Genomic DNA, 22,242 nt, shown 5'->3' with positions numbered 1-22,242 from the left:
CATTCAACTCAGGTCATGGTCCCAGGGTCCTGGGGTCGTGCCCCACATTGGGCTACTTGCTCATCAAGGAGCCTGCTTCTCCCTCTCCCTCTGCCTGCTACTCCTGATGCGTGTGCTCTCTCTCTCTCTGTCAAATAAATAAATAAAATCTTTTTAAAAAAGTATATGTGTATGCATAAAAAATATATGAGCATCAAAATATTAATGTTTTTCTCTGAATTGTAGTGCAATGGATGACCTATATTCTTTATCCCCAGCAGTTTCATTTCCCAAATTTAGCTATTAGGAGGGGGGGCATGTATCTGACAGGGGAAAATGTGTATGACTACTTTACCAGAAAATTCTTACTTTGTATCTGACATTCTCTCCTATTCTAATTTGAAACAATTTCTTCTTGGGTAGTAGGATAATGAGTGGGAATAGCTGATCACCATTTCAACAACTTGCCACACACTCTTTACTATGGCCATTATGTTTTTTAAGATTAAAAAAAAAAAAAAAGAGGGATGCCTGGGTGGCTCATGGTTTGGCGCTTGCCTTCAGCCCAGAGTGTGATCCTAAAGACATAGGATTGAGTCCCACATCAGGCTCACTGCATGAAGCCTGCTTCTCCCTCTGCCTTTTTCTCTGCCCCTCTCTCTGTGTCTCTCATGAATAAATAAATAAAATCTTAAAAAAAAAGGAAGAAAGAAAGAAAAAAACCCTCCCTTTTAATGAAAAATAACCCCGAAGTACCAGAACTTTCTTTAAAGACATGTTTCTCTGGGGGGCACCTGGGTGGCTCAGTCTCTTAAGCATCTGCCTTTGGCTCAGGGTCCTGCTCAGCAGGGAGTCTGCTTCTCCCTCATGCTGTCTCTCAAATAAATAAAATCTTAAAAAAAAATAAAGACATGTTTCTCTGGTACTATGCTATTAACATATGTATAGCTCTTAATAATGACCCAATAATTTTTCTAACAAAGAGCTTTCATTTTTTTTCAAAAGAATTGGCAGATGAATGCTACAAAGAGTCCATATAATAAGTAATGCTTGGGGATCAGATGAATGCTACAAAGAGTCCATATAATAAGTAATGCTTGAAAATATATCAGTAGCAACTCACCTCCAATAAATCCAATATACAAGTAAAGTTCCTGTACAGTTTTGGAGAAAGAAGCCGCAATCAAGCCACAGCCTGACAGGCAGCCGCCAACAACCATGATTGGACGACTGCCATATTTATTCACCAGGATACTGCTGATAGGACCTAGGAGAGAGCAAACAACTTAATAACATAGAGCAGAAACCTACCCCTCACAGGTGTATACACCTGTACAAGGCATTCCCAACATGAAAAGATGCAGAGACATAAATACCCCACTCCACAAAATAAACAGATAAAAAAGAAAACAGGGGTAAGAAATACTGCTTCCTACTTTATTTCAGAGTCCCAGGTTTGTGTAATGGGAAAAATATAGCATTGATTGTACAATGTATTATGTACTTCCTCTATACATCTAGAACATACAGGATGGATTTTAACTGAAGTATGGAAGGTCTTAACCTATCTCCTTCAAGGCAGATTAGGCTGCAAATAGCCTGATTATAAGTGATTATAGGATGTTTCCTGTACTTGTATCCTGGAAACACAGGATACATGTATCTAGGATATAAACAACATATTTGTAGCAAGTTTGCTTTGTCTTTAATTTTTGAGATGGAGCAAATGTGCATGAATGTGATGCAATGTATGAGCAAGCCTGATCCAACTTCTGACTTTCCAGCATATTTTCAAATTAGCTGAAATGTACTTTGTTTCTCATAGAAAACAACAACAAAACCAAAACAGAACTACAAAACAAGAATGCCTACCATCACTTTTCTTCAACATTATACTGGAGGTCCGAGGCAGTGCAGTAAGACAGGGGGCAAGAAATGTATAAGGAAAGGAAGAAACCAAACTATCAGTATTTGCAAAAGATGTTTGTCTATCTTATAATTTTGAAAAAAATCTACCAATAAACTATTGGAAGTAATAGAAGTTAGCAGGAATATTTAATTAAAACACAAACATCGAATGACTTTCCATACACCAGCAACCAACACAAAAATCATTCTTAAAGACAGTTACCCTTTATAATGATATCTGTTTTGCAATGTAACTGATCTGACAGTACAAGGCTATGTGTAGACTTTATTGTTAAAGGGAATGAAAAATAAATGATGCCAATTACATAGCTTCAAAAACTAACATTTAAAATATCTTACACATATCACACACATCAAGAACAAAAACTACTTAACATGGAGCTTTTGTCTGACTATTGAAAATTAAAAGAGCAGGCTTTCTGGGCACTTACCTCCAGCATACATGACAGCAAACACAATAGAAGAGATCCATGACACTTCGCTGGTGCTGGCATTAAATATTTCTTCAATTTCTTTGTAAAATACAGAAATAGATTTGCCAAACGCACAAGAGAAACCAATGGATATAAAAGCTCCAACAACCACTGCCCATCCCCAGCCTCCATCTGGGGGGGTGGGTCTAACTGGATGGTCATTTGATGGTGACATTGTAAGTAATGATGAATTCCAAAATGCAGTTCCAATCCAAATATCTAAAGGATTTGAAATTAAAATAGTACTCAACAAGTAGGTCAATATAAAGCACTTCCATAAAATCCCTTACACTTATGTTATAAATAACCAAAACACTTCTTTTTTTCTTTTTTTAAGATTTTATTTATTTATTTGACAAGGAGAGAGTCAGAGCACAAGCAGGGGGAGCAGCAGGCAGTGGGAGAGGGAGAAGCAAGCTCCCCACTGAACAGGGAGCCTCAGGTAGAGCCTGATTCCAGGATCCTGGGATCCTGAAGCTGAGGTAGATGCTTAGCCAACTGAGCCACCTAGGTATCCCTGAAACACTTTTCAATGTTACTTGTACTCTGTGAAAAGAGTAGAAAAAAAACCAAGAGTTATAGTACTGCCCCAAATTTTTATAGGCTTAAAGTTATAAACTCACCACTACTTGAACCATTCACCAAAATCCTTTTCAATCCTTTCCAATAAATATATTGCTTCTTCAAATTTGTAAACATACTTGTTTTAATAACAGAGATCAGTACTTTTTCACATTATCAGGGATAACTAAATAACTCATTTGACTTACCTACATGCAAAACTCACAAATACACACACTATAAAAGGTTCACAATCTAGTATTTCCTTTATAATTTCTCTTCTTTCCCAAAATATATTCTCCAATACTCACCTGATTTTTCTGTTTTCTAGAAATTATAGGCTAACTTAAAAAGGTCAGGGAGGACATACTAATATCCCACACCTCACTAGATATATAGCAATTTTCAAAAGAAAAGTTCTCTCTACTTTGGGGGTATTATGAATAATGTTGCTATGAAACTTGTGTGTGGACAAGTTTTCAATTCTTCTGGGTTTATACTCAGGAGAAATTCTAGGTCCTCTGGTAATTGTTTAATATTTTGAGAAACTGCCAGGCTCTTTTGCAAAGTAGTTGCACCATTTTACAATTCCACAAGCAATGTATAAGGTTCCAATGTTTCTATACCATCACCGATATTTGTTATGTCTCTTTATGATTTCCAACCACCCTAATATGTCTGGAGTGGTAACTCATCATTATTTGGATTTTCATTTCTCTGATTACTACTGATGGTGAGCATCTTTTCATGTGCTTACTGGCCATCTGTATATCTTTTTTTGATATATGTCTTTGGTGAAGTGTCTTCTTTGGAGAAATGCCTATTCAAATTTGCTGCCTATTTTTTAGTCAGATTTTTTAAACCATGGAGTGGTAAGAGTTCTTTATATACAGGCATACCTCAGAGATATTGTAGGTTCAGTTCCAGACCACTAAAATAAAGCAAGTATTGTAGTAAAGCAAGTTAAATGAATTTTGGTTTCACAGTGCATATAAGTTATGTTTACGCTACAGTGTAGTCTGTTAAGTGTGCAATACCATTATGTCTAAAAAGATGATGTATATGTCTTAACTTAAAAATACTTCATTGTTAGGGAAGCCCCAGTGGCGCAGCGGTTTAGCGCTGCCTGCAGCCCAGGGCGTGATCCTGGAGACCTGGGATCGAGTCCCATGTCGGGCTCCCTGCATGGTGCCTGCTTCTCCCTCTGCCTCTCTCTCTAGCTGTGTCTCTATGAATAGATAAAATCTTTAAAAAAATACTTCATTGTTAGAAAATTGCTAACCATCATCTGAGCTTTCAGAGAGTCATAATCTTTTTGCTGGGGGAGGGTCTTGCCTGGATGTTGAGGGCTTCTGACTAAACAGGGTGGTGGTTGCTGAAGGCTGGAGTGGCTGGGGCAATTTCTTCAGATAAGACAACAGTGAAGTTTGTCACATTGGTTGACTCTTCCTTTCATGAACAATTTGTAGCATGTAATGTGGTTTGATAGCATTTTACCTGCAGAATATAGAAATGCTTTAAAAACAGGATCAATCTTCTAAAACTGCTGCCACTTGATCAACTAAGTGTATGTGCTATTCTAAACCCTCTGTTGTCATTTCAGCAATCTTCACAGCACCTTTATCCAAAGAAGATTTCATCTTAGGAAATCACTTTCTTTCCTCATCCATCAGAAGCAGCTGCTCACCCATTAAAATTTTATCATGAGATTGTAGCAAATCAGAGCCATCTTCGGGTTGTATTTCTAATTCAAGTTCACTTGCTGTTTCCACCACATCTGTAGCTACTTCCTCCACTGAAGTTTTGAGCCCCTCAAAGTCATCTATGAGGGCTGGATTTAACTTTTCCAAATTCCTTTAATGTTGATATTGGAACCTTTTCCCATGAATCACAGATGTTCTTAACGGTGTCTAGAATAGTGAATCCTGGGGCACCTGGGCGGCTCAGTCAGTTAAGTATCTAGCTCTTAGTTTGGGCTCAGGGTCCTGGGATCAAGCCCTGTGTTGGGCTCTGTGCTCAGCTGGGAGTCTGCTTGAGATTCTTCCCCTCTCTCTCTCTGCCCCTCCCCCTACTCATGCATGCACTCTCTCTCCCCCCCCCAAATAAATAAATAAATCTTTAAAAAAAAATAGAATAGTGAATCCTTTCTAGAAGTTTTTCAATTTACTTTGCCTACATGCATCAGAGGAATTGCTGTTTATGGTAGCTATCACCTTATGAAATGTATCTCTTAAATGATAACCATTGAAAGTTGAAATTACTCTTTGATCCATGGGCTGGAGAATGGATGCTTGTTAGCAAGCAAGAAAATGACGTTAATCTCATAGTCCATGTCCATGAGAACTTTTTGGTGACAAGGTATATGGTGAATGAGAGTAATATTTTGAAAGGAATCTTTTTTTTTTTTTTATAAGCAGTAGGTCTCAACAGTGCACTTAAAATATTCAGTAACTCATGTTGTAAACAGATGTGCTGTCATCCATATCTTGTTATTACATTTATAGAGCACAGGCAAAATAGATTTAGCATTATTCTTAAGGGTCCCTAGGATTTTCAGAATGGTAAATGAGCACTGGCTTCCACTCAAAGTCACTAGCTACATTAGTCTCTATCAAGAGAATCAGCCTGTCCTTTGAAGCTTTGAAACCAGGCACTGACTTCTTTTCTGTAGTGACAAAAGACCTAGATAGCATATTCTTTCAATAGAAGACTGTTTTGCCTACGTTGACAATCTGTTTTTTTGCATAGTCACCTTCATTAATTACCTTGGCTACATCTTCTGGATAACTTGCTGGGCTTCTACATCAGCACTTGCTGCTCCATGATGCACTGTCTTCTGTTACAGAGACAGCTTCTTTCCTTAAACATCATGAACCAATCTCTGCTAGCTTCCAACTTCTCTTCTGCAGCTTCCTCACCTCTCTTGGCCTTCACAGAATTGATGAGAGGTAGGGTCTTGTTCTGGATTAGGCTTGGGCTTAAGGGAATGTTGAGGCGTGTTTGATCTTCTATTCAGACCCCTAAAACTTTCTACATATCAGCAATAAAGCAGTTTCTTACCATTTGTCTATTCACTAGAGTAGCACTTTTAATTTCCATCAAGAACTTTCCCTTAAAAAAAAAAAAAAAAAAAAAAAAAGAACTTTTCCTTTATTCACAACTCAGCTATCTGGATCAAGAGGCCTAACTTTTGGCCTATTTTGGCTTTCAACATAACTTCCTCACTAAATTTAATAATTTCTGCCTTTTGATTTAAAGAAAGAGACATGCAAGTCCGCTTTCACTTGAACACCTAGAGACCATTGCAGGGTTATTAACTGACCTAACTGCAATATTGTTGTGTCTTAGTCAGTAGGGAAGCCTGAGGATGGAGAGAGACGGGGGGAATCAGTTAGAGCAGTCATAGCAGACACAACATTTATTAAGCTCACTGTTTTCTATGGGTGTGGTTTGTCACACCCCAAAACAATTATTATAGTAACAATGTTACTGATCACAAGGCATCATAACAAATATAATTAAAAAGTTTGAAATACTGCAAGAATTACCAAATGTGACACAGAAACGTGAAGTGAACTAACACAGTTGGAAAAAATGGGATACCGATAGACTTGTCTCAACGTTGCCATAAACCTTCAGTTTGTAAAAAACAAACAAAAAACCACAATACATGCAAAGAGCGATATAGTAAAACATAGTAAAATGAGGTATGCCTGAATTCTAGATTCAAGTTGCCTATCAGATAAATGAATTGCAAATATTTTTTCTCACTCATTGCATTGCCTTTTCACTTTTTTGGTGATGTCTCTTAAAGCACAAACATTTTGACGAAGTCTGATTTATTTTTCTTTTGTTGCTTGTGCTTTTGGCATCAGATTGAGAGACCATTGCCTAGGGATCCCTGGGTTTAGCACCTGTCTTCAGCCCAGGGTGTGATCCCGGAGACCTGGGATCAAGTCCCACAACAGCCTCCCTGCATGGAGCCTGCTTCTCCCTCTATCTGTGTCTCTGCCTCTCTCTCTCTCTCTCTCTCATGAATAAATAAATGAAATATTTTTTTTAAAAAGAGACCATTGCCTAATCCAAGGTCATAGAGATTCACTCCTATGTTTACTTCTAAGAGGTTTATAGTTGTAGCTCTTACATTTAGGTCTGATCCATTTTTTAAAAGATTTTATTTATTTATTCATGAGACACAGACACACACAGGCACACAGACACACAGACACAGACACACACACATACACACAGAGGCATAGACACAGGCAGAGGGAGAAGCAGGCTCCATACATGGAATCTACGTGGGACTTGATCCTGGGTCTCCAGGATCACGCCCTGGGCTGAAGGTGGTGCTAAACTGCTAAGCCACCTGGGCTGCCCAGGTCTGATCCATTTTGAGTTAATATCTGTAGAGTAGGGGTAGGGGTTTTATTGAGGTAGGGGTCCAAATTCTTTCTCTTGCATATGGATATCTAAGTTACTTCAGCACAATTTGTTGAGAAGACTATTATTTTCTCATTGGATGGCCTTGGCACCCTTGTTGAAAGTCAATTGACCATTGATGTATTGGTTTGTTTCTGGACTCTTCATTATATTCCCTTAATCTATATATTTAGCCTTCTGGCAATACCACAAAGTCCTAATTACTGTAGCTTTATACTAAGTTTTGACAAGAAGCATGAGTCTTCCACTTTTCTTCTTTTCCAAAGTAGTTATGATAATTATGAGTCCTTGCATTTCTATATAAATTTTAGGATCTGTTGTTAATTTCTGCAAAAAAAAAGAAAAATAGCTGAGATTTTGAGGACTATGTTGAATCTGTAGATAGATTTGGGGAGTAATGCCATCTTAACAATATCAAATCTTCTGATCCAGAACACAGGAAGCTTTTCTATTGATTTAGGACATCTTTCAGTAATGTTTTATAGATCTCATTGTACATGTCTTGAACCTCCTTGTTTAAATTTATTCCTGAATATGTTATTTTTGATGGGATTATAACTTGAATTGTTTTCTTAATTTTGCTTTTGGACTTTTCATAGGTAGTGTATTGAAATATAATTGGTTTTTGTATATTAATCTTGCATCCTGCACATTTGTTTAACTTTATTATTTCTAATACTTATGTTTATAAGATCACACTATCTGTGATCACATCATTATTACTTCTAATATTTATGTTTATAAGATTTACATCTTCCTTTATAATCTGAATGCTTTTTTAAATTGCCTAGTTGGCCGGATAAAACCTCCAGGACAATGTTAAATAGAAGTAGTAAGAGAGGGATCCTTGTTTTATTTCTGACCTTAGAGGGAAAGATTTTAGCAGTTTACCATTAAATATGATGTTAACTATAGTTTTTTGTAAATGCCCTTTATTAAGCTTGTAAGTATAAGCTTGGGGAGTTTCATTCTAATTGTTGAGTGTTTTTATCATGAAAGGGTGTTGGATTATATCAAATGCATTGTTTTAAGTCTATTAAGATGATCATGTGGTTTTTGGTCTTAATTCCATTAATGTGGTTTGGCATATTGCCTGATTTTTGTTAAGTTGAGCAACATGAATTCCCATTTCCTTTTTTTTTTTTAAGATTTTATTTGTTTATTCATGAGAGACACAGAGGGGCGGGGGCAGAGACACAGGCAGAGGGAGAAGCAGGCTCCATGCAGGGAGCCCCACGTGGGACTGGATCCTGGGTCTCCAGGATCATGCCCTGGGCTGAAGGCGGCGCTAAACCGCTGAGATACCCTGGGTGCCCTGAATTCCCATTTTCTGAGATAAAAATCTCAGCTTGTCATGGTATATTACCCATTTTATGTGTTGCTGGATTCAGTTTGCATATATATATATATATATATATATATATATATATATATATATTTTTTTTTTTTTTTTTTTTTTATTCATGAGAGACACACAGAGAAAGGCAGAGACACAGGCAGAAGGAGAAGCAGGCTCCATGCTGGGAGCCCGACATGGGGCTTGATCTGAGGACTCCAGAATCACTCCCTGGGTTGAAGGCAGACGCTTAACCACTGAGCCACCTAGGTGTCCCAGTTTGCTTATATTTTGTTGAGAATTTTTGCATCTACATTAGTAAAGGGTAGTGATTTGTAGTTTTCTTTTCTTGTGATATCTTTAGTTTTGGTACCTGGGTAATACTAGCTTCAAAAAACAAACCGGGAAGTGTTTCCTCTTCTACTATTTCCTGAAAAAGCCTGTAAAGGATTAGTGTTTAGTGTTAGTTCTTCTTTAAATATTTCATAGAATTTACTAGTGAGGCCATCTGGGCTTTGAGTTTTCTTTGTGGTTTTTTTTTTTTTTTAATGATTACGTCAATCTCTTTAATATAAAAGATATATTCAGATTTACTTGAGTCACTTTGGTAGCTTTCCTTTCTAGAAACTTGTTAATTTCCTTTAGGTTTTCTAATTTGTTAACATGTTCATAGTATTTCCTTCCAGTTCTTTTTATTTCTGTAAGGTCAGTAATGATATACAGAGAGTTTTAGCCAGCTAGGAACAGTCCCCACAAGACTACCCTCACTTTTAACACTAATTGTAAATTTAGTGGGGAAAAGGTGGAAGTGTTTCTAAAAACACTCTCAGCTTTGATAATTTAATAGAAAGACTCACAGAACTTACTAAAAGCTATTATGTTCATGACTTATTACAGGAAAAGGACACGGGATAAAATGAGCCATAGGAAGAGATCCACAGGGCAGAGTCTGGAAGATGTCCAAATGCAGAGCTTCTGGTCATCTCTTCTCATGGTCCTGGATACCATTAACTCTTCCCAGTGACAATACAGAGTGTTACCAACCAGAAAAGCTCACTCAAATCTTAAGTGTCCAGAGTTTTCAATGGAGCTTGATCAGTCTGCAGCTCTTCCCAATAGGTGAGCTAATATCTTTAGTCTCTAGTTCTTTTGAAGGTTGGAAATAATACAATATGGCCAAAGGCCCCGGGCAAACAAATATACTCTTATTAGGCAGGAGTTTCAGAGGCCTAGAGACCAAACTGCAGTTGCCAGGGCAAAGGCCAGATCTCTCTATGGGTGAGGTTAATTCTTCATTACACATAATGTACCCGCATTTCTGGTTTTAGTAATTTGTGTCTTCTCTTTCTTCTTTCCCCTGGTAGTTTAGTTAAAAGTTTGTCACTTTTTTTTCTCTTTCTAAAAACCATCTTTCGGTTTCATTGAATTTTTGTTATTTTTGTACTTTCTAGTTCATTTATGTATTTTCTAATCTTTATTATTTCCTTTATTCTGTTTGCTTTGCATTTAGCTGTTTTTCAAGTTTCTTAAGGTAAAAAGTTATTAACTTTGAGATTTTTTTTTTAGAAAGGGGAAGAGAGGAAGAGTGAGAGAGAGCAGAAAGGGAGGGAGGATTTTTTTTAAGACTTCATTTAATATTTGAGAGAGAGAGCATGAGCACAGGAGAAGGGGCAGAGGGAGAGAGAGAGAGAAGCAGACTCCTCACTGAGCAGGGATCAAGTTCACTTCACTGTGGTCAGAGAACACATTGGAGTCCTTTTAAATATATGGAGACATATTTGTGGCCTAATACATTGCTCTATCCTGAAAAGGTTCCATGAATATTTCATTGTATACTCTACTGTTGTTGGGTGAAGTGTTTTATGAATGTTTTTTGGTTTACTCAGAGTGTTGCTCAAGTCTTCTATATCTTTGATTTTCTGTGTAGTTGTTCTATTAAATCGTTGTTGAATCTCCAACTATTATTATTAAGTTGTCTATTTTCTCCTTTAATTCCATCAGTTTTTGCTTCATGTATTTTGGGGCTCTGTTGTTAGGTTTGTATTTATTTATAGTTGTGATGTCTTCTTGATGGATTGACCATAACACAAGTGTGTCTAGTAACAATTTTTGTCTTAATCTATTTTGCCTGATTTTCTCATAGTCATTCTTGCTTTCCTTCAGTTACTGTTTGCATAGTATATCTTTTTTTTTCTCATCTGTTTATTTTGTTTAAGGATTTTATTTATATATTTGAGAGAGAAAGAGAGAACACAAGCAGGGGAAAGGGGCAGAGGGAGAGGGAGAAGCAGACTCCCTGCTGAGCAGGGAGACTGATATGGGGCTCAATCTCAGAACCCTAAGATCATGACCTGAGCTGAAGGCAAATACTTAATCAACTGAGCCATTCACACACTCCTCTGTCTTCTTTTTATACTAGTCATATTGGATTAGGGCCTACCCATATAACATCATTTTACCTTAATTAAGTCTTTAAAGGTTCATCTCCAAATTCAACAAATGGTGCTGGGAAAATTGGACAGCTACATGCAAAAGAATGAAGTTTTCCTATACGATACACAAAAATAAACTCAAAATGGAATAAGAACCTAATGTGAGACCTGAAACCATAAAAATCCTAAAAGAGAGCACAAACAGTAATTTTTCTGACATCAGCCATAACAACATTTTTCTAGATATGTTTCCTGATGTAAGAGAAACAAAAGCAAAAATAAAATATAAGGACTACATCAGAATAAAAAGCTTCTGCATAGCAAAGGAAACAAAAAGACAACCTACTGAATGGGAGAAGGTATTTGCAAATGACATCTCTGATAAAGGGTTAGTATCCAAAATATATAAAGAACTAACAATTCAACATCAAAAAAAATCAAAGAATCCAACTGAGAAATGGGCAAAAGACATGAATAGACATTTCTCCAAAGAAGACATCTGATGTAATTACTGATAAGATAGGATTTAAGTCTGCCATTTTCCTATTTGTTTTCTCTAAGTCTAATGTCTTTTTTGTTTCTCTATTTCTCCATCAAGGTCTTCTTTTATGTTAAACAGATATTTTTTAGTTTGCCCCTTTAATTACCTTGTTTACTTCACTCTATTTTTGCTATTCTCTTAGTAGTTGTCTGTGGATTGCAATTAATTTTTTTTGAAGATTTATTTATTTCAGAGAGAGTGAGCATGCACATACAGTGGGGAGGGGCTAAGGGAGAGGGAGAGAGTGAATCCCAACAGACTCCCTGCTGTGCACAGAGCTTCACATGGGACTCAGTCTCACAACCCATGAGATCATGACCTGAGCAAAATCAAGAGTCAGACACTTAACTGACTGTGCCACCCAGGTCAGTCTCCAATTAATATCTTAATTTAAAACAATCTAGTGTGGATTAATACCAACTTAGTTGCAGTAGCATACAAAAACTGTGCTCCTATACCCACTTCTTCCTCATTTTTATAGTATCATTGCCATACAAATTACATCATTATACATTATAAGCCCATAAATTGTAATGTTTGCTATATATAGTCATCTTTCAAATCAGGTAGAAGAAAAAAGTTACAAAAAAAAAATACTAAAAAATAAAAATTAAAAAAAAAAGAAAAAGTTACAAATAAAAAATAAACGTATACAGTCTTTTATATTTATTTATGTACTTACCTTTATTGGTGTTCTGTATTTTTTTATGTGGATTCTAGTGTCCTTTCAATGCAACATGAAGGACATTTTTTGGTATTTTTTGTAGTGCAGGATGGCAGGCAATGAATTCTCTCAGTTTTTGTTTATCTGGGAATGTTTAACCTTCCTATTTATTTTTTTAAAAAGATTTATTTATTTATTTATTTATTTATTTATTTATTTATTTATTTATGATAGACATAGAGAGAGAAAGAGGCAGAGACACAGGAGGAGGGAGAAGCAGGCTCCATGCCGGGACCCCGATGTGGGACTTGATCCTGGGACTCCAGGATCGCGCCCTGGGCCAAAGGCAGGCGCCAAACCGCTGAGCCACCCAGGGATCCCCCTCTCCTATTCATTTTGAAGGTTAGTTTTACTGGCTATAGAATTCTTGGTGGACAGTCTTTTTGTTTCAGCACTTTGAATATTTCATCCCACTGTGTTCTTTTTCCATGGTTTCTTTGGGTTTTTTCTTCTTCTTCTTCTTCTTTCTTTAGAGAGAGTGAGTGGGAGAAGGAGCAGCAGTGGGGAGAGGGAGGGAGAGAGAGAATCCCAAGAAAACTCTGTGCTGAGCATGTAGCCCAATTTGGGGCTTGATGCCACAACCCTGAGATCATGACTCAAACTGAAATCAAGAGTCAAATGCTCAACTGACTGAGCCACCCAGGCACCCCAGCTTCCATGACTTTTAACTTAAAAAATAGCTGTTATAGGGCACCTGAGTGGCTCTGTCAGTTAAGCATCTGATTTCAGCTCAGGTCATGGTCTCAGGATCCTGGGATGGAGCCCTGTGTCAGGCTCCCTGTTCAGCTCCCTCAGTCTTCACCCATTTCCCCACTTGTCCTCTCTCACTCTGTCTCAAATAAAAATCTTAAAAAAAAAAAAAAACTAGCTGAGAATCATTTGTGATGAATTGCTTCTCTCTTGCTACTTTCAGAATTGTCTTTCACTTTTGGAAGATTGTAATGTGTCCCTTTGTGGATCTCTGAGTTTATTAGAGTTTGTGGAGCTTCTTGGATATGTAGATTGTTTTTCATCAAATTTGCAGAATTTTTGGCCATTATATCTTAAAATGTTTTTTTCTGTCCCTTTCTTTCATTTTCTTCTGAGGTTCCTATTATGCATATGTTTGTACAGTTGATGTTCCACAGGTCTCTGGGATTCTATTCATTTTTCTTCATTCTCTTTTCTTTGACTTGATAATATCAACTGACCTATATTTAAGTTCACGGAATCTTCCTTCTGCCAGCTCAAGTCTGCTTATGGGGTCCTCTCCGAAGTATTTCATTCAGTTATTGTACTTTTCTACTCCAAACTTCTATTTGGTTCTTTTTCATAATTACTCTTTATTGATTGATAGTCTCTATTTGGTAAGACATTGTTCTCATACCTTCAGTTCTTTAGAGATGGTTTTCTATAATTATTTGAACATATTTATAATAGCTAATTTAAAGATTTTGTCTAGTAAGTCCAATATCTGGGCTTCCTTAGGGATAGTTTCTATTGAACGATTTTTCCTCCTGTGTAGACCATACTTCCTGTTTCTTTTGTGTCTCCTATTTTTGTTGTTGTTCTTGATAACTGGACATTTTACATATGTGGAAGCTCTGGGAATCAGATTCCCACCCTCCCCAGTGTTTTGTTTTGTTTTAAAGATTTTATTTATTCATTCATGAGAGACAGAGAGAGAGAGAGAGAGGCAGAGATACAGGCAGAGGGAGAAGCAGGCTCCATGCAGGGAGCCCGATGTGTGACTTGATCCCGGGACTCCAGGATCACACCCTGGGCCAAAGGCAGGAGCTAAACCGCTGAGCTACCCAGGGATTCCCCCCTCCCCAGGGTTAGTTGTTATCACTGTTTGTGGTTTGTGTTGATGATGTTATTGCCTTTTGTTTAATGACTTCCTGAACAACGTCTGTGAACTTTGTAGTTGTTGGTTTGTTTTGTTTTGTTGTCATATGTGGTCACTGAAATTTCTGCTCAGTTTCGCTTAGTGTTAAGTCAACAATTGAACAAAGACTTCCTGAAATGCCTTGAATCAGGATATCACCCAGGTATTGCCAAAGGGCATTTCGTGTATGGTGGGGAATATTTTCAAGTCTCTAGCAGGCAGCTTACACCTCTACATTAGTCTTCAGTTCCTGCTTGCCCAGGGCTTCAAGGTGAGGCAGTGGTGGGAAATTCAGGCTTTCTCAGGTCCTTCCTGAACATGGGTATAGTCACATGTGTATGACCTTCTAGAGTCCCAGGATTATGTCAGAGTTTTTCAAAATCCCCTATGGATATTTTATTCACAAGACTTTCCTTTTAGGTGTTTGATCAGCTTTTTGTTTGCCCCAGTTGTTTTTCCAACTCAGGCAGTTGAGATGTTAAGCAATTGCCTCTGATTTTTTTCAACAAATGTCCTGGGGAAAAGGCTGTTCACACTAAGCAAGCTTTGAATCAGGTCAAATAAAGATAAGCCCTCTGATTGGGGGTTAATGAGGAATCAGATACGTTAAATAATGACAATTCTCTGAAAATGGGGCTTTTTAGAGGGTTCCAAACCCATTCTGCCCCACTAGGTGCTAATTAGGCTGCTGGTTTTCATGGCTACTGTGATTGTGAAGTTATTTGTTTTTAATGATTTTACAAAACTGGAGAGAAAAGGATGAGTCCCATCATGGGACTGGTTAAACATCACGAATCTTGCTATTCTTAGATTCAGCTATTTTCTTATGTACATATTCATTAGGTTGTTATAAACCTTTGGTTAATTTTGAGTTCAAAAAAGATGATTTTAGAATTTTTTTATCAGTGTTCTCATTGCTTTTATGGAGGAACAGATTTTCAGGGAGCCTCACTCCATCATTACAGAAGTACCACCAGAACTGATTTTTGTATACTGATTTTTAATTTGAAAAACTTGTAAATGTTTTATTATTTTTAATAGTTAACTAGTATATTCTTTAAGGTTTTCTACATAGACAATCATATTACCTGGGATTATTTTTTTCCAAGATTTATTTATTTGAGAGAAAGAGAGCAGGAGGAAGGGCAGAGGGAAGGGGAGAGAGAGAATTTCAAGCAGACTTCCTGCTGAGAGCAGAGCCTGACTGGGGGCTCGATTTCATGACCCCAAGATCATGGCCCAGCTGCAATCAAGAGTCAGAAGTCCAACCAACTGAGCCACCAGGTGCACTTTACCTGGGATTATTATAATTTGGTTTCCTCCTTTCTAATTCTCACACCTTTTTTCCCTATCTTACTGTGCTGGGTTCACTATCAAATGAAGTGAAGGCTAAGGCTGCCATAATAAATACCACAGACTAAGTGGTTTAAACAATAGAAATTTATTTTCTTACAATTCCGGAGGCTAGAAGTACCAGATCAAGTGTAAGCAGGTTTGGTTTCTTCTGAGGCCTCTGTCCTTGGTTTGTAGACAGCTACCCTGTTACTATCTATTCACATTGTTATTTCTCTGTGTGCAAGTTCTTGTGTCTCTCCTCTTTTTTTTTTTTTTAATATTTTATTTATTTGAGATGGAGAGAGAGCACAAGTGGAGTGAGGGGTAGAGGGTGAAGGAATAATAGAGGGAATGGGAGAAGCAGACTCCTTGCTGAGCCTGGAGCCTGATGTGGGGCTCAATCCCAGGACTCTGAGATCATGACATGCCAAAACCAGACACTTAACTGACTGAGCCATCCAGGGGCTCCCCTCTCCTCTTTTTATTAGGATACTAGTCACATTGAATTAGGGCCTACTCATATAACATCACTTTACCTTAAATTTTAAAGGCTCTATCTCCAAATACCGTCATATTCTGAGCTGCTGGGGGTTAGGTCTTCAACATATGAATTTTGAAGTGACACAATTCAGCCCTGTTTTATGATTTTAAAGGTGATGTATATGACGTTTCATCATCAAGAAAAGTATTTACTCCAGAGTTTCGTAGATATGCTATCAGATATAGAAAGTTTTATTCTTAGCTAATTAGGAATTTATTTTAAATTGAATGACCACAGAATTCTTTAAAATGCCTTCACATGACATTTCTTCTTTCATCTGTAAAAGTAGTTAATAACATATATATTTATATTTATATTTATATGTTAAACCATCTTGCATTCCTTGGGTAGTCTCAACTTGGTCACAATATATTATCTTCTTAATACATTTCTAAATTAAATGTGCCAATATTTAGTTTGGATTTTTTGAACTGTGTCTATAAATTATTTGAAAACATAATTTTCCCTTCTCATACTGTCCTTTTCTGATTGCAGTATCAAAATTATATTAGAGTCACAAAGTGAGTTTAGAGCTGTTCTTTTCCCTCATCTCAGGAAGAGATTATATAAGATTGGAATGATCTGTCCCTTGAAAGACTGGTAGAATTTATTTGTAAAAAACACCTAGACCTTGTATTTTCTTTCTGGGAGATTTCAAATCATCTATTTCCATTTCCTTAACAATTATAGGTCTCTCTCCATTCCTATGATGGCATTTTGAATCTTTCTTCATATTTTTCTGTAACTTCTTCCAATTTGTTAAGGTTTTCAAATTTACAGGCACAGAATTTTTATATTTTAATCTCTTTATGGGTCTGTAGTTATATTCCGTTTATCATTAATATTTGGGTCTTCTGGGCAGCCCTGGTGACACAGCGGTTTAGCGCCGCCTGCAGCCCAGGGCATGATCCTGGAGACCTGGGATGGAGTCCCACATCAGGCTCTCTGCATGAGGCCTGCTTCTCCCTCTGCCTGTGTCTCTGCCTCTCATTCTCTGTGTTTCTACGAATAAATAAATAAAATCTTTAAAAAAAAATTGGGTCTTCTTTCCCCCTATTAATCTTAGAAGTTTATCTATTTTATCAGTTTTCTTTTTTTTTTTTTATTTTATCAGTTTTCTTCAAAGAACATCCTCAGTTTAGTATGTGGGTCTTGATCTTGGGGTTGTGAATTCAAACCTCAAGCTGGGCATAGAGTTTACTTAAAAGAAAAGACTATTCTCAGGTTTATTGACTTTTTATTGTTCTCTCACCCCCTTTCTCATTGATTTCTGATACTACTTTTATAATCATCTTTTTTTTTTATAATCATCCTTATGCTCACTTACATTTTTGGAATTTATTCTGTTCTATTTTAAACATAAGGTGGATTAGCCCTACTTTTCCAATTCAAGCACTACAAGACTTAAAATACTATAAATTGAATACTATAAGACTACATATTTCCCTCTATGTTTCACTTTACTGTATACTATCTATTTTTTAAGATTTATTTTTTAAAATATTTATTTCTTCATTTGAGAGACAGAAGCAGAGAGAGAATAAGCAGGGGAAAAGGCAGAGGGAGAGGGTGAAGACGACTCCCTACTGAGCTGGGAGCCAGTTGTGGGGCTGGATCCCAGGACCTGGAGATCATGACTTGGGCCAAAGGCAGACATTTAACCACCTAAGCCACCCAGGCATTCTTAAGATTTATTTATTTTAGAGAGAGTCTGATGTGGAGCTTGATCTTACAACCCTAAGATCATGATCTGAGCCAAAACCAAGAGTTGGACACCTAACTGACTATGCCACCCAGGTGCCCCAATTATCTAATTTTTTAGTATTTTCACTATTGTTTGTTCCAAGTGTTTAGAAAATTCCCATTGTGATTTCTCCTTTGACATAAACTAGTTATTCAGAGTTTTTTAAATCTTCAAAGGAAATATTTTGCTTTGTTCTACTGACTTATGATTAACAACATTGTGGTAAGATGACTTGGTTGGTGCAATTTGATGAGACTGGCATTTATGGGCTGGTACATTACTATTTGAAAATATCCCATGTATGCTTGAAAAGAATGCACATTTTTATTTTTTATTTTTATTTTTTAAAATAATTTCCTTTTTTTAAAATATTTTATTTTATTTATTCATAGAGACAGAGAGAGAGAGAGGCAGAGACACAGGCAGAGGGAGAAGCAGGCACCACACAGAGAGCCTGACGTGGGACTCGATCCCGGGTCTCCAGGATCACGCCCTGGGCTGCAGGCAGCGCGCTAAACCGCTGCTGCGCCACCGGGGCTGCCCAAAGAATGCACATTTTTAGCAGTTGGGTTTGAATTGCTTATTTGTTGAATCAAACTTTTGTTTTATTCAAATCTTCTAAATCTTTACTATTTCCTGTTTCATGTAGCAATAGGTGAAGAGAGGTATGTTGAAATCTCCTAATGATGATGTGTTTCTCAATTTTTCCATTTGATGCTTGCTTGGGCAGCACATATACTAAATTTGGAAGATACAGAGGTTAGCATTGCCCCTGCACAAGGATAACACACAAATTCATGAATTCATAATAAAAAAAATTTTTCCCATGCCGTTCTTTTGGTAATGTTATAGGCTTAGGTGGTAGACCTTAATCTCTGAGAAACCAGAGGGCACAAATTGAAGGCACTTTCTTCCAGAAAGAAATATACATCTCCCAGAAGCTAGGGAACATTAAGGCCCTGGATGACTTTAGCCTCTGCCAGGATCCCTGGCTTAATGTGGGGGGCTATGATTATCTTTCTTTGTTGTTGGTCCCAGGCTTATCTCCCAACTACTAACTCACATATACAAGGCATAATATAGAGTAAATGCAAGTCAAACATTTGAGTGACTTCATTTAATTTACTAAAGACAACATAAATTAAAATATGGTTCCTGCTCCCAAGGAGTTTGCAATTTGATGGCAGATGACATATATTTTTACCATTATAGAAACTGTTCCGTAATTATCTATTTTGTGCTGGATACTTTCACCAGGATTTTTGGACAAATTTCATGTGTCCTTGCTTTAACATTAATTACATTTACCACACATTGTTAAAATCATTAAAAATGTAGTCTTAAATGCTCTCTTTCTTTGACTTCACTCTGGATTTTCTTCCTTTCTCACAGGCCATTTACTGCTTTTCAGTTTGACTCAATGACTCCATTTCTTCTGCTTACTTTAATTTGGTTGGCAAGTGACCAAAAACATAATCTAATCTGACTTTAACAAAAATAAAATGCTTAAGAGGCTCATGTAACCACGAAATCTAAGGTGGGGGTTCAGACTCTGGCACAGCCTGCTCCAAGGACCAAATGATGTGGTCAGCAATATTTCCCTCTTTATATTTCTACTTTCTTCTACATTGTTTCCACTCTTAGGCCCTCAACTCATTGAGGCAAGAAGACTGCCAGTAACTCCAAATTTACACATTCTCAACAACAATCCTACCTTTTTTCTTGGCAACAGAATTCCCAGAATGTTCACTCTAGCAACATAATTAGCTTTGAGTAAGTGCTTGTTTCAATAAGGGCTAATCATTGTGTAAGCTTTGACTGCCTGGATCTAACTCACATACCTACTTCAGAAGCATGAGGTCCAGTCACAGAATGGAAAGAACGGAAAGCCAAAGTTTTTAAATGCTACAAAGGCCCTATGTAACTTTCCTTACTTTATTTCCTACCTATTGTCCCTTCTGGCTCATACCACTCCAGCTACACTGGTTTTCTTACTATCTTTAAGGATGTCAAACATGCTTGCTCTTTACGGTTTCTGGATTTATTCTTATCTCTGCCTATAATTTTGTTAACACCAATATCATTTCAATTAAGTTTTTGTTTAAATGTTCCTATATCAGGGAGGCTTTTCTGGACCATGGTAGATCAATCTCCCACTTCCCACTCCATTTTCTCTATAGCATCTGCCTAAAAGACTATCTAAATAATAGAAAACCCTCATATAGCGCTTTCTATGGTGCAGGCATTAGATTTAAGCACTTTGATTAGTTTAATGCTCTCAATAACCCTATGCACTAAGCACTATTACTATTCCCAATTTAGAGTTGGGTGAACTGAGGAACAGAAAGGTTAGTAGCTTGCTCAGGACATGGCAGAGCTGGGATTCAAACCTGAACAGAATGGCTCCCAAGTGTGTGCTCTTAATGGCTAGATTATGTTACCTCTTAGTGTTGCCAGTCTTGCTATGCTAAAAAATAAGCTGCATCAAAACAGGGACTTTTTACAGTGATATGTCCCTAGCCCTTTGGCATGTAATACTATATACTCAACAAATATTTGATGAACAAATAAAAAAGGAGAGTGATCTAGCCAGAAGAGACAATGAATCCTAGTCAGGCCCTGAACGTGGCACTCCACACCCACCATCCAAATCAACATTCTGCAGACTCAGAACTCATCTACACCAGTGGCTTCAGTATCATCAAGGTGATGACTCAACTGCCTATTTCCAGCTCAAATCACTAGCCAATCCAGAACCTGGGAGCCAACCTCTCATTTGCCCTCATACCACATACCTGACCAATCTGAACAGTTCCTGAATTTGTCCTTCTCTCCACTCATAGCCACTACACTTTAGAACAGGTTGCCATCTCCCATGGGGTGATGCAATAGTCTCCTAATTTGTTTCCCTACTAGTCACATTTCTGCCTCTCCATTTCATTCTCTCCTTGGCAGCCCAAGTGATATTCTGAAAGTAAAGCTTGGTCATGTTGCTCCTTTTCTGAAAAGTCTTCTATGGCTCCAGATATACCACCCTCAGGATAATTTCTTAATAGAGCATTCAAAACTTACCTAATCTCATGCTTGCTTACCTCTCCAAACTTACCCTCTTCCTGGCTTCCATCATATATTCTGCTGGAGCCTTAATGGAAGACATGTTGTTCTTCCAAGTACCAGGCTCTCTCACCTTCTGCCTTGTGCACATTCCTATTCCTTGTGTCTTGTACTGGTTCTCCCATCACCTGACTAACTGCCATATCTTTCAAGTCTCAGATGCCAGGGGTAGGCTTGGCATCTTTGTTACATGTACTTCTATGTGCATGGCACCTATGCTATAATGTGTTTGCCTGCCTCTTCTAGTAAACTGTGAGCAGAGACTGTATCTATTGTGTTCAATGATATGCTTTCATTATCTTAGAATAGGTTCTGGCAGATAGTAGGTAATTATAGTTGTAAAATTTAATGAAGCCCCACTTTACTGATGAAGAGGTACATAAAGTTGTTAAATGGTAGAGCCCACACTAAAATACAAGTGAATTTGATTCCCAAACACATGTGCTTTAACATAGTACAGATCCTTTCTAAAAGAGGAGGAATGAAAATTCTTATGGATTGCTGGGTTGACGAATTATTATGTATATATGTACATATTAGGTAAAGTAATACTAAACAAAATCACTGAAATGAACATGAATTTACAGGACGAATGTTTTGGCATAACTAGGTTAATGCTGTCATAGTGAATATGCCTATGCTACTACATGCTTTTTTCTATTTAAACTAATATAAAATTTCTTTTACAGTGTTTAAAGTATAAACATTTTACTATAAAACCACCTGATCTACATTTGTGTAAATCTGTTATTAAATATTAAGTATGCTTCCATATCTTCACCAGTCTGCACACTTAAATCCATAACATTTGGTATCTGCATTGCTTTTGTTTTTTTTTAAAGATTTTTTGAGAGAGAGAGAGAGAGAGAGAGCACACGCGTACACAAGCAGGGGAGGGGTAGAAGGAGCAGGAGAAGCCAGCCCTCCAAGGAGCAGGGAGACCAATGTGGGGCTTGATCATCAGGACCCCAGGATCATAAGCTGAGCTGAAGGCAGCCATTTAACCAACTGAGCCACCCAGGCGCCCCAGGGTTGCTTTTAAACAAATACACAGTACTTCTCTCTTCTTTTAGTACTTCTCTTCTAAAAGGATGGTCATCCACAATATCCAGAAAATGCTTTATGTATTTTAGATTGTCAATTAAAAATACAAGATATGAAAAATTATCCTACAAGACTAGTTATTCTCCATAATATGTATATATGTACACAGATATCTAAGA

General features: G+C 37.3%; 1 protein-coding gene and 1 non-coding gene across 5 annotated transcripts in view; one reads left to right on the top strand and one right to left on the bottom strand.

Annotated features, from left to right (window-relative positions):
• Positions 1-22,242, bottom strand: part of LOC100686848 (monocarboxylate transporter 1-like) — a 36,964-nt gene that overhangs the window by 7,943 nt on the left and 6,779 nt on the right. For 2 of the 4 annotated variants that reach the window (XM_038562339.1, XM_038562337.1), the window contains exons 2-3: positions 2,340-2,600; positions 1,103-1,246 (exon numbers count right to left, since the gene is read on the bottom strand). In XM_038562339.1, coding sequence (XP_038418267.1) covers positions 1,103-1,246; positions 2,340-2,556 — 361 coding nt within the window. In that variant the 5' untranslated portion in view covers positions 2,557-2,600. Of the gene's footprint in view, positions 1-1,102; positions 1,247-1,851; positions 1,875-2,339; positions 2,601-5,707; positions 6,051-22,242 lie in introns of those variants that run through there. The other 2 variants (XM_038562338.1, XM_038562340.1) reach the window with 2 other exon arrangements.
• On the top strand, positions 18,624-18,728 carry LOC119864072. The gene has a single exon (XR_005372858.1). It is a non-coding gene; the product is annotated as a U6 spliceosomal RNA (small nuclear RNA).

This window comes from Canis lupus, chromosome 17 (genome assembly GCF_011100685.1).
Source record: "Canis lupus familiaris isolate Mischka breed German Shepherd chromosome 17, alternate assembly UU_Cfam_GSD_1.0, whole genome shotgun sequence".
NCBI lineage: Eukaryota > Metazoa > Chordata > Mammalia > Carnivora > Canidae > Canis > Canis lupus.
Note: the sequence above shows the minus strand (reverse complement) of the source record. Positions and strands in the feature narration are given on the sequence as shown.